Raw genomic sequence first — 20,106 nt, 5'->3', positions numbered from 1 at the left:
TAATGTAGAGGATTTTTTGTTTTTTCGAACGCGTCTGTGCAGAGAACCTCCTGCTGGGTTGTGATTGTGTGAATGCAAAGTCATGTATGAAAATGAGATGTCGAGAGCGTCAGTCCAGGCTTTAGGTGCCTCTTCACACTGATCACAGGTTAACACAAAAGGAGAGAAGGCCACCGAGTGAAAAGACAGCATGCAAAGTCAAGACCAACGAGAGAAAAATGAGGCTGCAGTTAATGTTTTGAAGCCCAGAAATGTTATTCTAGGAATGTCAGGCTGTCGACACATACACTTGATAACTCAAAAGGAAAAGAGTGGAAAAGTGAAGTCATATTTTTCTCAGTATAATGAAACCAGAATCATCTGTGGACCTCATTTAATATAAGAAATTAGACCCCACATTTGTGTTTAATGCAGCACATTCGCACAGGAAACACTATTCACATGGAATTTATTAATGCAGGGGAAAGCTCGTTGATTTTAATATTGCAAGTTTTGATTGGTGATTTTAATCCCATCTGGAGCACATGTTTATTTTTCCATTGATCAAAGTAAAAACAACAGAACCAAATATCTATTCATTTCTGGCACATCCATTAGATTTTCTATATTTAAGTATTATATACTGAATTCACCAAATGTATTCACACAGCACATTAAATTAGACTTTCTTTCAGTTTATCTTTCCTTTTGTGTTTTATAGGTTTTTGTTCATGTTAAACTGTAAAGCAATACACAGAATACACTGATCCTGAAGCTCCTCAGACCCCTCGTCCAAAGTCTGACCGAAACGTCTGCACTAGCGTGATGTCACATGACATCATAATGCCCAACATTTCCATAATGTATGCCTGAGAGCTAGTCTGGCTCTCCGCCCAACATTTCCTACACGCACTGGAAGCTGTTGACCAATCCATCCAGAGTGGGCCAGCTGGCCAATAGGAACAGAGGTTGGGGGCGCCTTACAGAGACAGGAGCTAGAATAGAGTGTTTCAGACTGAAAAGACGAGGCGCAGGAATATACAGTATGAGGAAAGTGATGTCTTTTCTTAACAATGAATGAGAAATGTTTCTAGAGATGACATTTCATTTGCCTTGAGGGTTTCCTTTATTTGAAGCACTCTGTTTCATAGTGTTCACTTCTCAACTTGATATGATACTTCACATTCAGACGGGAAAAGGCAGTAGGAGCACGAGGCTGAGTAAAAAGGTGCCAAAACGAAGCTGTACCAAAACTGAAAAGAGTAATGAGCACACCAGACTGATTCAGAAGGTTCCACAGCTTTACATGCGTGTGTGGTCTCCAGTCTCTGGAATACTAAGGAGGATCTAAACACAGCACAATTCATTTTGTATAAGTGGTACGCTTCGCCCTCCATTGTGCTTATGCGGCCTCAAGTGCATTATCTTTGCACTCAAAGGTGGCTATGTGCTAATGCTAGCTAACAAGCCTGAGGTTAAGTGTAACCAGGGGCCCCTTAGAGAGTTGCCAAAAGAGAGCTGGTGGCCCCATAAGCCTTGGCTGAACAGAGCTCTCTTAGCCCCTTTGCGCAACACAGCTAGCCATTGTGCTAGGCTGAAAAAGCACATTAGCCGCAGAGAAAAGGGCTTTTCCTCTGAAACCCCCTCGGACAACAAGCAAAGCTCTGCTTGATAATTCAATCACTCTCTTGAGCAGTGCAGGGCAAAACTGCATAACCTCTGAGAAACTTTCCTCAGCTACCTCCTTTCCTTCCCCTTCTATCTCCTTCCATTAGGTAACTGCCCTATATTTTACAGATGCTGTCATTCCTGCTGCTTATCAAAGGACAATAGAGGAATGATGCCTGTGAGAGAGCCATTGACATTTAAATGTATGCAGCAGTGTGAATTATGGCTCTGTGCAATGGGTGCTGCAAAAAGGGCATAAGAAGATAGATATATTTGTGTGTATGCATGTGTGCGTGTACGCCTGTGTGAGTGTGTGTGTGTTTTGGGGCGGGAATAAAAGAGATAAAAGGGAGGAGAAGAGGGTCAGGGCGAGAGTGGGTTGAAGCAAAGGATAGGAAAGCCATAGAGAAAGAGAGAGGGAAAAAAGGGGGGGGGTGGGCGTTCTTATCGTTTTACCCTTGTCTTGACTTCCTTGCGGGGCCTTTGAAGAGAGCCGAAATAGAGATACGCTGGCACATCAGAGAGAGATTTAGATTATGCCAGTGTTTACCCAACTGAGTGCTGCATGGCTGCTGGCGAAAGTCTGCTAGTTTTGAAGCTGTTATGGCCCAACTACAGCTTAAAGTGCTCGCCGCTCAAAACATAACACCAATGCTGCAGAGGAGGGTTTTCTCTCTGTGCTCGCGTGTCAGCGTTTGTGTGTGTAACTGTACGCATGTGTGCATGTATGTGCGCATGTATGTGCCAGTTGGTGTGAATGTTCATGAGAGATAGCGTGTGTCCTTGTATTCCTAATAGAGCGAGTGGTGCAATCTGCCTTTCTTTGAGTGTGTGTACGTGTGTGTATGTGTATCACTCTGAAAATGGAGCCATCCATCGGATTATGAGTAGACAGCTCTTTAAAAAGGAAGGACAGTATTTGCATAAGCAGCCATGGAAGGGAAAAAACCTATAGAAAGAAAGACAGGGAGTGAGAGTGAGAGAGAGAGAGAGAGAGAGGGGGGATGAGAAAAAAGGGGGTCGGGGGTTGTAGGGATAGTGGACCACACTTGCCAAGCCACTCTGGGATAAATCCTGTGGCAAGGATCTAGTATTCTGGGCAGCGATTTGGCCCTGGGTCTCCTCAAAGCAAATGGAAAATAACAGGCTGCGAGTAAATAGGTGGCAGGGTAATGATAGCTCTGTCAAGTCCTAAGGTGGAAAAAGGGAGGGTGGGAAGAAAGAGGGATCATAGTAATTGAGAGAGAGAGGTGGGGAGCCCTGGGTTATACTTCATTGCAGACATGTAAACGAACAGCTGCTGACATCATAGACACATAGTGGTTTGTGTTAGACTCCACTTGAGTCCACGTTCCACATGTGGGGTAGTTCAGAGTCTATTGTACAGTATATATTCTAAGCATACGCACTATGAATCAAGTCAAATGGCAATCAATGCGAAGCCCAAAACCAATCCATAAGCCAAGACTTTGATGTCTTTATATTATATTAAAGATGAATTGTTGAGCGTAGTACAAGATGTCCTCACAAGGATTCACTTGAGTTCCAGCATCCATTTTTGTTTTTCAACTCATGTGCAGCTAGAACCCTTGTCGTGGAACCGGTGTCTGCATCGAGAACTAAATGGACGGGAGAGTGACAGCTAGAGCCCTTGCACCGATCCATTACATCCTGGATATGTTGACCGTGTAACGCAGGGCTGACATACAGAAACAAACAATCATTCACTCTCACATTCCTACCGATGGTCTCCATTTAACCAAAAACACAAATCTGTAAGTCTTACGAGAAAGCCAGACTACCTGGAAAAAACTCAGATGCTGAACATACTCTGATGACAACTTTTACATCACACAGAACCCTTGGGTGCTTACATTTCATTTCATTTCATTTCTTTTATTCATTTAAACACTTTCAGGTGCTGAAAGTATAAGACTTGCCTCTGTTATCTGGGCTTACGAGATGAAAGAAAGCTAAGTGTGGATGAATGAGGGAAGAAAAGAGGAAAAAAAAACGAAAGACTAGTGATGGAGGGAGGGAAGAAGACTGGAGCTGAAGAAATGAGGGGGAGAGAACACGAGAAAAACAGAGGCCAAAAGAGAAGGGGGTGAGGAGGGATAGATACGGGGGAACACCAGAGGGCCGGTGGAGAAGGTGATGTGTTTTCTTGAGGGAGCCCCTCTTGGCAAAGCTTGCTGGCACATGAAGCTGGCACAGGACACGGGTCTTGCCAAAGCCTTTGTGTGTTTGTGTGTGTGTGTGTGTGTGTGTGTGTGTGTGTGTGTGTGTATGTGTGTGTGTGCGTGTGTGTGCCCAGGGCTCTCACTTCTGTCACATCTGCACAGAGAGGCTTGCATCTTCATCTCCCTGCTTCTCTGTCGGACTCTCCGATATTTCTATTAACCCCTTTGCTTTCACCCTATTTCTTCTCTCTGCCAGGCTTGTTCCTACATATACATACTTTGGTCAACAACAGAATCCCCATCTTGGCCCCTCACAATCAGATACATAAACCGGCTCCACCTAATGTATAGTGACACTCAGTGTTGTGCAAGTTCACACCTCTCATGAACTAGTTCAAAATTCAGTTCATACAAGTAAACATGAATAGTTCACGTTCATAGTTCACCATTTAAATTCTGAACGAGTTCATAGTTCAGTTCATTTCATAGTTTTAAAGTGGAAAGTTAGAATGAAAGACTTAACTTAACTGTCGGAATCTTTATCAGACAATGTGTAAAATTCCCCCCATGCTTTTTCTTGCCATCTGTATATGAGACCAAGAGCTGTTGTGTTGCAGGTATGGCCTGGCCCTTTAAGGAAAGTTTGTATTGTGTGACGTAGTGCACCTGGGTATTGTGGGAAAAGACGCTAAAAGTGTGTGAATAACAAGAAGTGACGGACCACCTAGAGGTGATTCGAGTGTTGCTCCTGCTGTAAATACGAGAAATAAAGTGGCCGCATTCCAAGTAAAGAAACATCTCCTCCTCCTTCTTCACGGAGCGGTCCGGACAGCGAGCCAAGATAACCTGTGAGCCGAGCTCCAGACTACAGCTCGGAGCCGAGACACTGGCCAGAGAAGAAAACACTTGGAATACGTTGCTTGTTTGGTGTGCATGTGTGTGTGCGATGAATCATGGGTAACGTAGTGCGAAGTCAAGTTACTTGGTTCAGGTTAGGCTACATCGCGGACATTTCAAGGGCACTGAGCAACGACATGGTGCAAGCATTCGATTTAGACAGCGTCTCTCCTCAGGAGAAGGAAAACATTCCGTAACGTTTTAGCTAGACCTCAGATAATATTGTAACGGACTGGTAGTTAGGTTTATGTTCTGTTTGACTGCTATGTGTTTGTTATGACTTATGTTCAGCTAACTACACCATGTCAATATGTATTGGGATTTCCAGAGGGTCAGTGAACCAGTCGGGTTGGGGCAAGTGACAGTTCTAGACCAATGGCTGGAGAGTTACCTGGCATGACAGGCTCTCATTGGCTGATGAGTTGGCATGTCAAGGGTGAATTAGGAAGGGGAGTGAAGAACACAGTAGTGGATGACAGGAGTGTCGGAGTTACGAACAAGAAGTGTGTCGTGTTTGCTGGACTTTAATAAAGTTACACATAAAGAGAGAAGTTTCCTGTCGTCTATAAGCGAGGACGCTGAAATATGAACGTGTTCACCGTTCAAATTAATTATTTGTCATTGAGGTGCGTTCAGTTCATCGTTCTCACAAAAGTGAACGTGTTCAATGAATGCGTTCTTTTGCGTTCGTTCATGCACAACACTGGTGACACTGGTGTATCCTTGTGGACTGTTGCTGCCAGTAAGATGTGAGGCCAGGAGCATAACATAGTTTGTAATTACTTGAGCATCAGTATTGATTAGAGCAGCACTGAGTTATTGTCTAATTCAGTTTGGTATAGCATTCATAGCATCTACATTTTTTTTCAATAAAGATTGAGTGTGTTTTCCTGCCTCAGTTTTGTGTCCTCTATAATTACATTCGTTTTGAGCAATGTGCCCTTTATGCACCAAGTTATGAAGTAGGAGCACAGAGTTCGAGCAGGTGGATGGACGGATATTAAGTCTGCTTCTAAAATATTGTGTCACGTCAGCTGTGCTTTAAAATCCAAACTTTGTCTTGACATTGTTGTTAAATAATAATAATTTGTTAAGAATTCACTTAGTGCCTTAGTGCTGTAATTTCCTGTTGGTTGAGGCTGCAGTTACATGTCCAGTGCATACATGTACACACATTTATCTAACATATCTACAATAATTCAGTAATAATGAAAATATGTTCATAATAATCATGTTATGCTGGATTGATTTATTTTAAAAAATCACCAAAAGACTATTCATGTTTAAAAAAAAATTGTTGTATGTGCTTTCAGATAAACAGGCGCAGAATTATCTAAATAGTCCGTGTGGAAAGCTGTAGCCTTTATGTTTTGATTCGTTAGAATTAAGACATGCAATAAACCTTTTGAAACTAACTTATTTCTTATCTGGTTCAGCACAAAGGATACAACTACTTCAGCTACTTGTGATGTGGCAATTATCTCAAAGTAGCATCAGAGACAATTACTTCTTTGAAAATTTAAGAATAGGACAGTCCTTGTGCTCATTTCTCAGCCTCCCAGTGCTCTGCAGTTAATTAACAAGGTCATTAAGCTCGGGTGAATGAGTGCTACGCTGCCATGCTAAATGTGTTTTACACACCATGTTTAATAAGCCTGCGTCCTCACCATCAAGAGTATCGGCACCCCTCAAATGACTTTCCAATAATGACAAGCTGCTCCCCAGAGGTGCTTTTTCTGTGTGAGTGTGTGTGCGTCCTTCTGAAGTGGCTAAACGGCTGGTACCTGGTAGCCTGATTGAAAGAAATTGCCTCAGTCAATAGAGTGCATGCTTGCGTGGTATTCACATACACTTTGGATTGCTGCCAAAGGGGAGCACATCGCAAGAGTTCCTCAACTCATTATCCTTATCCACGAGCCTTGTGTGTGTATGTTAAAGTAAGTGCGTGTGTGTGTGTGTGTGTGTGTGTGTGTGTGTGTGTGTGTGTGTGTGTGTGTGTGTGTGTGTGTGTGTGTGTGTGTGTGTGAGAGTGTGTTTTTGCCACCCATGGAGTGGACTGACATGCTCCCTTGATTCCTGCAGACCACCGGGGCAGAGAGGAACCACCTGTCTGTCCAGAAACCAGCGTACACACGCTGACAAACACAGACTTTGGCCAACATTACCATATCCATATTTACCTGTGGTCAATGCATTCCACCACCGGCTGCTTAATGGGATATGGGATAGGTGACACGCACACACACAAGCTTCCTTGAGGTCTGAAAATATCCTTTCATATCTCTCCTACTGGTCCAAAAGTACATTCATAAATGCCATTTTGTGCCCCCTAATAAGTCAAAGGCGATGGTGCTTATGTGTGTTAGCCACAGTAGGAAACGCTCCTGTACCAAGCAATTACTGTGGCTGCGGAAACAAGAGCGCTCTGTGGGGAAAAGCCAATTAGTCCGCTGTGGCAGCAGGTAGCAAGCCTGCTCCATTCATTATGATCCCTCATAACACCGTGCTAATGTAATAGCACCATGTTCGTGCTGGTGACATACAGCAGAGGGCTTTAGTGATAATAACAGGATCAATAGTTAGGCTGCTATGGGAAGACAGTTTTGTATTCATCCAGGCGTGTGGCGTCAAGGATTTAATCAAAAACGCTAATGAAATGTGTGCATATCTGTGTGGGCGTAATGAGCTCATGTTGTTGGATGTGGATATTTGTTCAATGCAGCAGCCTGCGCGTTTGTATGTGTGTGCGTGTGATCAATTCATAGTGATAATATTCAGTTAACTAATAAAGCTTAAGGCAATAAATTTAATATCAATATCGGAAACCGATCTGCTCTGGTGCATAACCTAACCTGATGATTTTCAGATAATGTGATGTGAAGACATAACCCAGGAGTCTCTAGCTGGAGACACACACAGACAGACAGACAGACAGACAGACAGACAGACAGACAGACAGACAGACAGACAGACAGACAGACAGACAGACAGACAGACAGACAGAGAGAGAAGAAGCAGGGGGAATGTCTCTTTTGCACAAGCAGTATTTCTGCAGAAAGAGTGTGTGAGGGCTGACATTACCCTTCTGCTCTCTGCATGGTCCAAATAATTGGTCTATTGTGATTTGCTAAAAGAAGCTAATGAAGAAGAGGTGGACAACTTTGAGAACACATTGGAGGAAGATGAGTATGAACAAAAGACAGAGATCAGATGGAAAAGAAGACAGAAAAAAGTTCAGCATCTTAACTCTATGACTGTTTATATTACCCATTATACTTCTAGCTCACTTAGAGGAAAAAAAATGAAGCGAAGCGAAAGTTCATTCAGGAAGATTCTCTTTTTGTACATGCCTCCTACCGTTGGACTAATAAGTGTGCATGGCAAGCATCAACAGAAACGCTGCTCATTCACATTAATTGTCATTTAGACTCATTACATCAATCACCAGGTGACCCACCTCCAACCCTGAACCACCTCAACTCTAGACAACCGGTCATCTCCTTTCAACCATCAAATCAGAAGCCTTCATGAGTCTTCCCAGCTACGTGCTCCATTCCTCCCCATCACCACCCAGTGTCTGTAGTCTCCTTCAGATCCTAAGCTCGTAACTTTAATTTCATTTTAATCATTCTCATTTGTTTCTCTCCCCTGATTCAAATAAATAAATGATAAATGTTGGTTTTCACAAACCAGACAAGGATTGGATCAACTGGTTGGGGTGGTAGTGCATGGTAACTTGTAACATCGTAACTGCACTGCACAGCATCTATAACATGACCAGTGAAAAGTCATAATAGCGAGGAGAAAACTATTATTCTGGACAATAGCAGGAAAAATCAACAACCGCAAGTTCAAGCTACATCAACTATCTGCACAAACACAAATTCCACACAAACACACATACAGGTAGTCATGTGGATATGGCCTGAGCTGAAAACTGAAATTCATCCATGTAAACACTTGGCTTTCTTGCTTCCAATCTGACATTCTGCAAGCTCCACACAAACAGATTCTCTCTCTCTCTCTCTCTCTCTCTCTCTCTCTCTCTCAGCACTCACGCTGTCTTTCTCTCTTTCGTCACTGCTCGGCATTGAACGGAGTCGGTAATGGCTTGGCTTCAAGTGTGAGTGTGTGAAAATGTGAGCGAAAGAGAAAAAAAGAAAAGAAAAAACGAGGTGTTTGAGCAAGAGGGAGGGTGAGAGAAATGATCTGCCAGAGAAGTGGATAGGTAGAGGAGGAAGAGAAAGTGGGGAAGGTAGTGTGTCTGTGTCACAGGGAGTATAAGTGAGGGAAGGAAGACACATGTGGTTCTGTTGCTATGTGTGTGTGTGTGTGTGTGTCTGTGTGAGAGAGAGAGAGAGACCATGTGTGAGTTATGTTTGCAGTTATCTGCATGCGAGGATGAGCAGGAGTAAGATAAAATGAGCCAGCATGAGTTTGTGTATGTGTGTGTGTGTGTGTGTGTGTGTGTGTGTGTGTGTGTTTGTTGTCGTGCTCATCAAGAAGCTGTGGTGTCCATGGCTCTCCAATGTTTACAGACAGGAAATGTTTGTCCAGGCAAGAGGGAAGGAACCTTGCCGCCCTGCATGGCAAACACTGGGAGAGTGAACACTCACACACACACACACGTGCACGCACGCCATATGCACACAAGCGCACACAGACACACACGCAACCACACGCAGAGACATAAACAGAAGCACACACGCTTGCAGCAGTGTAAAAAGAGGAACCTGATGGGAATTCCAGTCTTTGTGAGTGAGGCGGGGTATATGCTATTGGGGAAGTGGGAGTGACTGGGCTGGGCCCTAACTGTTCTTCACTTCCCTCCATGTTGGCTGCCAACACAAACTCCAGCAGATAGAAAGTCAATACACTGACCCCCTCTGAACCTGTGAGAGTGCAGCAGCGGCCTGCCAGGCCTGTCCACGCCAATACAAACCACCTGATTGTACATCTGCACCACTAACTGCATTCCCTTAGTTCATATTTCTGCTGCTGCCAGTGCCGTTTAATTGATTATCTGCCTGTTTGTCGGTGTTACTCAGTGTGCTGTGAGAGGCTGGGATTGTACCAGCAGAAGAGTTTCAAAGCTCTTTTCGGATTCTGATCTGCAGTCAGTGGCGCGATTCATATTAAACTGGATTAATTCATACTTCCACTCCACTAGAGTTTAAATTGCATGATTTAATTATTAAACCACTACACGTGTCATCTATAATTAAGAGTTGCTTTGCAGAGTTTCAACTTTAAAGTTTGTAGACAGCACAAAAATAATTTCTATACATTAAGATACATTAAGCTTCGATCATTTCTGTTTCAAATTTAAATTCAGTGTGTTGCTCAATGATCTGCTCTGTTGAAAGAAGTATCAGGTAATCTCTTAGTCTGTCTTTCATGGGATGAAAATTATAATTCATCAAGACAGTAAGGTTGATACAATTGCTCATTACAAAGATCAACCTACCATAATATAAAGATAATGCTCATAAATCATTACATCAATAATGTAAATAATGTGTGCTTTTCTTTTCCATATATAACACTGAAAAGGGCCATTCTGCTTAATAAATACTACTGGTTCGGCTGTGTTTACCTGAGCAAATGACCTGAATTCCTCTTCCAGCACCGTTCATGGTTAAACGAATGTTCTCGAGTATAAATAATAAATTACAGAGCAGCTTCTTTTCCCTAATAAAAAAAGCACTTTTCTCCTTGTACAAAATAAGAAACTTTGCAAGTTAGCTTTTGATTGATTGTGTAAAGGAGTTGCACCATGAAGGTTGGCTGCAGAGATAGCATTTGTGAGATTTATTTTAGCAACTCTTGCCAAATTTGTGTTACCCAGATAAACAATGCTCCTTTCTGGCTGTCCTGCCTCATTTGCTTGTGTGTTGATGTGTGTGGGCGTATAAATTAAGGCTAGCGCTGGAGGCGATGTGCGTGTGCTTGTCCCACTCTCTGTTACCACAGACACATTTTTACTTAGGAATGATCCAAACAGGATGAGATGAAAGTGTCTTTTTACAAGCAGACTCTCACGCATATATACAGGCACATTCATTGTTAGGGAGTTATGCAGGAAACAGTGAGCCTCAGCTTCACGAGCAAACGAGGATACACACAAGGGAAAGTAAGCCAACCTGCACAATAACGACAGCATGAACATGAACATGAACCAGAAATGAAAGGGAAAAGGCATAGTTTACTTACTGGCTGGCGAAGGGGTGCTGTACCCACTGAGGGACAGTCCTGGCAGGGCTGGAGGCGATAGGCTCCCCAACATATGGGGGAAGAAGTAGGAGTAGGTGGGCATAGGGAAGCCGTTGAGGTGGGGGCCCGGCAGCGGGTTGCCCTTCCCAGCCATGATGGCTCAGTCCACCCCCAGTCACAAACAGACTTCACTGAAAAACCACCTTAACAAGAGCTAATAGCACCAAAGAGGAGTCAGTGTGGATTCCTGGACAGATTTAATCCCCCATAGGGAGGCGGCATGAGTAGATATTCCAAAAGACTTGTCAGATGAAGTTTGTAAAAATCCCCTTATGGTTTGGAAAGTGGTCCTTAAAATGGCTGTTGAAGTTGTCAAAAATCCTGCCGGTTTAGTGACTGTGTGTGTTCAGGCTTGAGTTACTCAGGACACAAAGATAAAAAGAGACCCGGGGTAGAGGTATAAAAGGGGACTGTAGAGAGTTGTATCCTTCCTTTCTCTGGTATTGTGAAACAAACTGAAAGGCCTTATTTGCGAGAGGCGTTGGGGCGGCTGGAAAGTAACACGGCCATTCCTTATCTTCAAGATGAAGGAGCAGAAAGAGACAGGAGGCAAGTTCAGTCAAGAACAGGTGACTTTGACTGCAGTGAGGTGGGGTGATAGTGGTGATAAGGGCGCTAGTGGTTGGGATGCTTCCACGGGATTGTAGGTTTACTCTTCCACTGCAGAGTGCTCGGGAATGCGCAGATCACATGATGCCAAAACAAAGCTCTCTTCTCTTTGGACGGGCTTCCTCTTAGCAGTTGCACAGCCTCTTCCTATGGAAAAACACAGAGGGAGAGAGAAAGAAAGAGATCAATTGGTGCTGCAGTGACAAGGTAAAGAGATCATTTGCCTTTGTACTTAAGCACTTGAGCAAAACAGCGCTTGTCTTTTGATGCTAATTAATGGTAATGTCTCATCAGAAATGTTACAAAAACACCCCATCCGCCTTAATTATCTAATGGAGTGTTAAAACTGGGAGGAGAGCAGCGGGCGTGTGATGTCTCAGCGCCGCTTTGTGTGCCCATACGTGCGCTCATTAACGGTAATAGAGTACAAATACCGTGTGAGACGAGCCAAAACATAAACGAAGGGAGCAACACAAAAGAAAACTTTGCTGATTATACCAGTTGCAGGAGCCAGAGGTGAGACCCAAAGCGCCGCTCTGGGACCACTAGAGATTTCTGCTACGTAGTTTACTTCCAAATTAGGAGCAAGACATGTACAAACAGACCTGTAATCATCGGAGAAAGCAAGAGCTCACACAAGGGCACTGACAAACACCCTGAGAGCACAATTATCATAAAGCCCATCACAAGCACCGCAACATAAGCAGTAGTAAGAGAAGATCTATGTCTCCGAACAGCTTGTCATAACATGAGCATAACTTATATTTCACTGTAATGACCCTTTTATGAGTCAGTGGATGCAATGCACGGCAGTAAAACTAAGAAGCATTTCATCACACACACACACACACACACACACACACACACACACACACACACACACACACACACACACACACACACACACACACACACACACACACACACACACACACACACACACACAGAGAGAGAAGAAGCAGGGGGAATGTCTCTTTTGCACAAGCAGTATTTCTGCTCAGGAATGTGCTTCTCTAACATGAATCACACCAGGACATCATGGATGAACTCCTGCAAAGAGTGAGGGGTCAAGTCAGATACGTTTGTGTGCCTGTTCCCACTTGCATGATGTGCATAAAGCATCAGGGTATGACAGGGGAGCACTGGTGACAGCATTGTGCAGATGGGGGACAAATGAAAGGAAAAAAAGCATAATTTATCTCTGCCTCTGAAACTCGACTGGAGAGGTGAACACCATTCTTACACAATATATTGCATCATCTGGTGCTTTAATAATGTGGTGTAGTCCAGAAAGTCCAAAAAACAGTAAAAGTCATGAAATAAATGTCGAGAAACAACTCAATAGTTACAGAGAGGAATACATTTCTCAAGGAATCATTGTTTGTAGTAACTTCGAAAACTTAACTCTTCGATTGTGTCAATAAATCTTCTTTTTCATAAATATAAAGTCTAAAAAAAAAGGAACCCTCTATCGCAGTGATATAAATATGGTATTTCGATATTGCAAAAACACAAAAGAATTTCAAATTTTGAGATGATTCTAACAGGGCGGCATGGTGGTGCAGTGGTTGGCTCTATCATCTCATAGAAAGGAAGTTCTTGGTTAAAATCCTTTAGAATCTTGGGAGTGGGGCTCCGAGTATCAAGACCGGTTGCTTGGTTGGTTGCCATGTGAGACCAACACGACAGGAAGAGCTGTATATAAAATGAATGGATGGCTGATAAAATCTATTTCCGTGTGTTATTTCAAAATGAGCATTTTCAGGCACACCCAATCATTATAAATGACATTACAGCACTATTAACAAAAACTGTACATTTTACCAAACATAGCATCCCCAAAAAATTATTTAATACAAGTTGATCATCATTCTAACACTTATTTGTCCGTGAACACCATCTTCACTTGAGCATTTGATGTGTTATAAAACATTTAGAAACTATAAATGAAACCGTGTTATCTTTAGACAAACAATGTTGGTGCATGGTGTGAGTCTTTGTCTAGGCAGCGGCCCAGGCACATCATAACCATCTTTGATTACAGGGACATTCTTTAGTTGTAACTGTCTGAAAGCTGATTCCATATGGGCTCAGTGCAGGACCTGAGCATGTGTGTGCATGTGTGTAACTATACACCTGCACATAAGAGAAATGAGTAATTACTTATGGGAACGAGGCACCAAACTGCAGTAGATATGTGAGTTTGTATACTGCAGATAGTGGATGTGGAGTCCCGATATGTCCCTTAATCAGATGGAGAGCGGATTTTATTGGCTTGGCTTTCTATTACACGCCTTGTTTTTATTGATTGTTGCTCTGTCCTCACCCTCTCACGGTGAGCTGGTGTGTGTGTGGTGATCAGGACTGAGAGCTGCATGAGTTTGTATTAGTGCAAAAGCTTTACTAGCATTTTTAAAGCCCACAGGAGTTCGGTATAGTTTTATTTGTTTTTAAAGCCCCTCCCTTCTCTCTCTCAGTCTCTCTCTCTCCTGAACAGCCCCCCATTAAACCCGGAGAGAGTTAAGAGATGAAGAGAATACATAAGAATAATATTTCTGGTTCTATAATACAGAGTAATACACAACCATTAGCATTATGAATTTAAGCCTGGATACACTCCACATTGTACACTTTCACAACCATGTAAAATGCATTAGCATTGTCAAAAATATAAAGTGAAGTGATGTAAAACCATATAAAATGTATTTTAATGCACCAGCCAGAGGCTACAGATGGTGAACTGGGTCTTTAATGAGGAACTATACCACTCACTGGGACACCAAGAGGACTGACTGGCTGGAAATGGGCCACTTCCTTCATCGTTATCATTACAGCATCTAGTGCGGGCACCATGAGAGGCTACTCTGAATGATAAGCAGCTTCACACATTACCATGCACTTACACCAGCAGTAACTTTGTTGTGGTACCTTCATAACTGATATTTTTACTGGTGTCAGAGTGCAGAGATAGAGAAGGATATTGTTGCAACTTCTCATATATTTTCTGAGGGATAGGTGCAGACACTTAAAGGTAGTGCGAAAAGTTCCAACTCACACTTTTATATAAATTTAGGGTGTTTTCAAACCTGAAAGTAGGGACCAAGGTCAGAACCAAGGTTGACATCATTTCTACATTGTTTACAATTGACCATGTTAGTCTTGATTCACACTGAATTTTTACTTTGTTTAATTAATTATATATTGGCAATTACATTGCATCTGTGGAACCATGTTATTATTTTATTACCTTTAAACCTTTGTATATGATGATATATTCCACAAAAAATCCCAATAGAAGTATATATATGAGTTAAAGTTGAATCTGTGGCATCAGAGATTTCCATGAAAGAGGCCCAGTGTCCACAGCTGGGAAAAGACAAACATTTTCTGATGCATGATGTAAACAATGTCTGAGTGGTAGAGCTGAAGCATTTCAGACACGCCAAACAAACAGAAGTACTTTTTGCACATGCACAGAGGAACACACACACACAACCACAAACGACAGAGGCTGGACAGCAGCGGAACATAACTGAGCACCTGTATAATCCCTTTACCAGAAGTAACGGACAAACCCCACATGCACTCACATCGGAGGCACAAAGATCAGACACACGCCACTTTATGAGGAATCAAGGCACAACTGTGGGGGTCAGTATAATCTGCTGAGAAAATCGCACACGCAACACCAAAGCTGGGTAAAGCTGCTGACATGCACTTCACATCCTCCTTCCTCTCAACGCACACAAACCAATCACAATTCTCACAAACAGCTGGATGTTCTGATCCTGCATTGGACAGTGTCCGCTGAAATCCTGGCACACGACCGTTAACATGCAACATGTCATATCACACGTACACACACACACTTTAAGTTTGTACATACACGTGTTTATATGTGCATAAATATAAAGCATATGCACACAGACATATACACACACACACACAAGAACAGACATCTAATAATTTCTATCTTTCATCGTGCACACATCTCTTTTCTCCTGTTGTCCTTCACCCACACTAACACATGCAGAAGCACACACCAACACATACAACTGCATTCACGCAAACACACTAATCTCTCATCACTTCCTCTGACAGGGCGCACTCGAATCTCAGCAGCAGGTGCCTCCCACTGTATGATGTATGTGTTCTATATGGTGCGGCTGACACACAAGGTCGTTGATATGGAGAAGAAGAAACGGGAGCAGTTGTGTGTATAATGACGTGCAGCTGCTGGTCTCTCTTGTAGTATAGATGTTCCTGAGTGCTGTCGAGGCCGACATGATACATCTCATATGCGCATGCATGAGTACAAACACTGAAGATGGTAAGGCATGCATGAATGTTCACTTTCTGAACGCCTGTGATACATGTACGTCTAAAAAATTAACTTGTGCACTTGCTTGATGCACAGACTGCAGTCTAAAAACAGACATGATGGAGTACGGGAGTCTGAGATGACGAGGTAATGCAATAGCGGAGCCTATAGAAGTGCACTGCAGGGACCCTGGGGCCTGGAATGGATCCATTAATGTACATCTTTTCAAAGAGTTCCTAACAATTCCTCTACAGCCTTCACTTATATAGCTTTATTTGTCCCCTTTACCATATACAGCTAGCCTATATCTACCAAATTCATTTCAACATACTCAAGAGCAGACAGGCAAGGTGCTGTACAGAGGGCACCTCCTGAGGGAATGTATGTGATCACTTACAGCAGGAGGAAAAAATAAACAAACAATCTGGGTCACTTGGTCTTAACTCTGTGTTTGGCATGTAACGGGCCGAGAGAAGGGAGAGTCAGAGGTCGCTGGGCACGAGAGACTGTAATTGATTTTGACAGCCAACGCTGAATTAATAATCGGGAAAAGCAGCAAATGGCAGCATGAGGTCGCGGTGGATGGGCAGATAACGCGGCAAACACAGCCACAGGGGACGGGAGATACAACGCGTGGCATACACAAGACGCTCCAGCGTGCACGTAAATGGACAAGGCGTGCATGTTTGGATGTGCACACAGTTCAAAAAGCACAAACGCACACATGTCCACTGATACACGCAGTTCAACTCACACACATATGCACACATGTTCACAGGTGCGTGCACATACTGACCAAGTTTCAGAGAGGTCAGTGGCAGAAAGTTGAACACACACCACTTGTTCTCAATAGCTTGAAAAAAGCACAGCACAATATATGACATAAAACAACACACACAAACACACACACACACACATACATACACACACACTATGAAAACATACTCTGTATTCTGTATTTCTCATATGTTATCAATTATTTCTGACATGGATGCTGTCAGTGCTACATATCACCGATGTGTGTAGCTAATGGTCCACAGCAGCAGCACTTCACCTCAGTACTAATGAGTTAAAACTAGTCACATGGTGATGTCAATGCTACACAAAGCATGACTGGAGAGTCCTTTAGCAGCTGATAAGAAATGCTTAGCTGCTTAAACAATACAGTCAGTGTTTGTATTTTAAGGATATGTTAATGCTCTGGAACAGCATTATTCAATGTTTTGTGTAAACCAAGGCGGTACAGTAAAATGATTCTCACTCCTTTATTGTCTAGTCACTAACAACTATAAAAGAACTATAAACAAAACATCAAATCAAGTGCTACTATGTTGTATATGATATTACATGAAACTTTGTGAATAACATTGCTTTCCTGAACCTGTCATTTGATTACAGTCAATGTGATTTTGACAGTATTTCATAATTTAACATGATGACTTAAGACTTTCACTGTAATGTCCTGAGCAGAAAACCCACATGCATTTGTACAAAAGCTCTCTCCACAGGTAAAACCACAGGTTGCTGGCCCGCAGTGGTTTGTCAGTCTTTAACAGCACAGAGTGAGCTCTGGCTCTGGCTCGGTCTGGATTTGCAGTGTTACACATAACGGAAGTCGCTGAAGCACGATGCACTTAACTTTTTATGAGCAAAGCAGCGTGGGTGGACATATACTGTACCACCGAATTGAGACGGGACATGGCAAGAGTGAATGAGCATGTGTGCACGCTTCAGTGTGTGCATTCTGCACATTTGAGAGCATTTTGTAGTTTGTATACTGTGTATCAACAAGTGTCTAAGCTAAAGGGTGCTGTGTGGAGCCTCGCACATAGCCTTTGTGTGTTCATGTGTGTGTCCAAGTCATATCCTGGACCACAAGTGCATATCATCTATGTGCCCTGGGGGAGAGACTTACACAACACTGCATTTACTGTAAGTTACTAGTTCAGATTGGGTGAGTTTCACAAAAGAACAAATCACATGTGCAGCACAGTGTGCATGTGTGTGGCAGGTAGAGACACTGCGAAAAGTTACTTACACCGGACTTCAATTAATACATGGTAATTATTTAAGGGACAAAGAATAACGCAAGGCCAGTGAGAAGATTGCGAGTCAGAGGTCACTAATAGTTTGCACTACCTTACCTTAAGTTACCGTTTTACTAAATGATGGTACTAGTTAGCTGAGGCGAGTAGCCCATTAATAATATACCTTAAATCATTTAGAGGAGTTTCCCCAGATTAAATTGTATGTAGGTGTCCTGGCGTATCAGCAAACTCATGTGTCAAACATGTATCGACAATGTCTTGGGTTCGGCCAAACAATCAGACACTCTGTCAACAGTTCTAGTGATTGGTCTGACAGAAACGATGCTCACATGATCTTGCCGATGTCGGACAGTCCAGCTGCCTCGCAAGGTAACCTTGCAACTACGTGAGCCAACAATATTTCCACTTCAATGCTCCTTCCACATGCGTTGCTTCGAGATGGTCAGAATCCTCATGAGTTGAGGCATTGCGGGTGAGAGCGCCGGAGGTGGGAGCTACTTCTCGATGACAGCCAGACAGTGTGGTGCTAGTGGGCTAAAGGGTGCTAAGTGCACATCCAGGGAGGTGAGAAGCCTCAGCCGTTTTGCCAGGGCCCCCTATGGGGTGAGTCCACTTGTCAGCAAAGGCTAGGTGACATTTCTGCCTCACCTCAGAAAGGTCAGCCTTTAATGATCTCAAATGCACTGCAAAAAAAAGCACTGCACCTGCAAAAAATAAACCCAGGAATGAGTGGTGTATGTGTGTCGGGGTAAGATGGTAGCCTTCTTCCTTCACACAAAATGAGCGCTGCTGTGGCTGTCGGTGCAGAACTGGACCATCTGCCCACCTGCATGCATGCGTGTAGTCCCATAAACACACACACGCACACACAGCAAACCCCTGACAGATGCACACCCACACTTTAGCTAACCATGTCCACCAAAGTAAGTCTGCCAACCCACCAATTAAATAAAGAGTATCAGATGAAGAGTGTTAAATCACAGGAACACCAGCAGCTTCTAGGAACATCCACGTACAAATAGGCTGCCTACAGCATAGGTTGACAGTTTATAGACCTATACATAGACAAGGAGCATGAGCCAGTGCTGCTAAATATGGGTCAGCTGCAGAATGTGAAGCAGAGCTGAGATTGCTTTATTTATCAGTAATGGGGGTATAGGGGTGTTCTTGCTAAATTCTCCATGAAGCAAGCCAGTTTATTTCCGGTGAGAATGCCGCTGCTGAAAAAAACTGCAGGCGTATCTGGCAGAGCAGGACAAGCTGCATTTGCTTTCGAGCTACTCACTGTAGCTATTCAGTTTGGTCAATATTTGCAGGGGCTATGGTAACAGATAAGCTCCCACACCCGCATAAACACACTGCGCTGTATGCTTAACGCTCAGCCCCACACACACACAAAAATCAACACACTGCCCAGAAAGTCCCACTCGTGCTCAAAGGAGGTCGTGGAGACAAAGGGCCATAGATCATCGGTGTGGACGGCGTGTGGCGAGCTCCTTGCATCCAGGTTTTCCGGCATTTTCCCCTCGTTCTGAGAAAGCATGGAGGGCCGGTCCCTATTGTTTACACAGCTTGCTCCATGGAAAGGATTGCTTAATATGAAATATGAAGAGAGTGGAGAGGTGAGAGCAAGAGAGCTGGAAAGAAAAAAAGGAAGGGAGCCAAGAGAGAGGGGTAGGGTGGGAGGAGATAAAAGGGCCAACGCAGAGAGGGAGTTAAAGGCTGAACATGCTCTGGATTGGGCGACATTGGAAGTAAGCAATAAAGATATATACAGTAACTCTTTTACAACAAAATTAGCAGGTATAAGCATGTTTTCTAAACATGGGTAAACCCACTAAATGAAAGTGGTTGACTCAATTCCCGTTGTCAGTAAAGTTCTGTTTGTTTTTCCCTTGGTGAGTCATGTTTGATGTCATTAACTTGCCAGAAACTGAGAAGCTCTCTCACCTCGCCGTCTTGCCAGTGTTGCATCTTGCACAATACGAAGAAAAAAGGTGTGATAAACAATAACTAAACAAATTTTCATGGCTATTTATGCTATTTACGTCATAACGCACCTTGAACTTCAAGGTTTGTATCCATTCCCATTCCGGAGAAAAGCCAGATGTTCATGGGTGTTAGTGGG

At 43.2% G+C, this 20,106-nt stretch overlaps 1 protein-coding gene across 6 annotated transcripts in view; it reads right to left on the bottom strand.

Annotated features, from left to right (window-relative positions):
- raraa (retinoic acid receptor, alpha a) overlaps positions 1–20,106 on the bottom strand; it is a 143,996-nt gene that overhangs the window by 68,415 nt on the left and 55,475 nt on the right. For all 6 annotated transcript variants that reach the window (XM_053413620.1, XM_053413619.1, XM_053413622.1 and 3 more), the window contains one exon: positions 10,941–11,756. In XM_053413620.1, coding sequence (XP_053269595.1) covers positions 10,941–11,094 — 154 coding nt within the window. In that variant the 5' untranslated portion in view covers positions 11,095–11,756. The remainder of the gene's footprint in view (positions 1–10,940; positions 11,757–20,106) is intronic.

This window comes from Pleuronectes platessa, chromosome 21, assembly GCF_947347685.1.
Source record: "Pleuronectes platessa chromosome 21, fPlePla1.1, whole genome shotgun sequence".
NCBI lineage: Eukaryota > Metazoa > Chordata > Actinopteri > Pleuronectiformes > Pleuronectidae > Pleuronectes > Pleuronectes platessa.
Note: the sequence above shows the minus strand (reverse complement) of the source record. Positions and strands in the feature narration are given on the sequence as shown.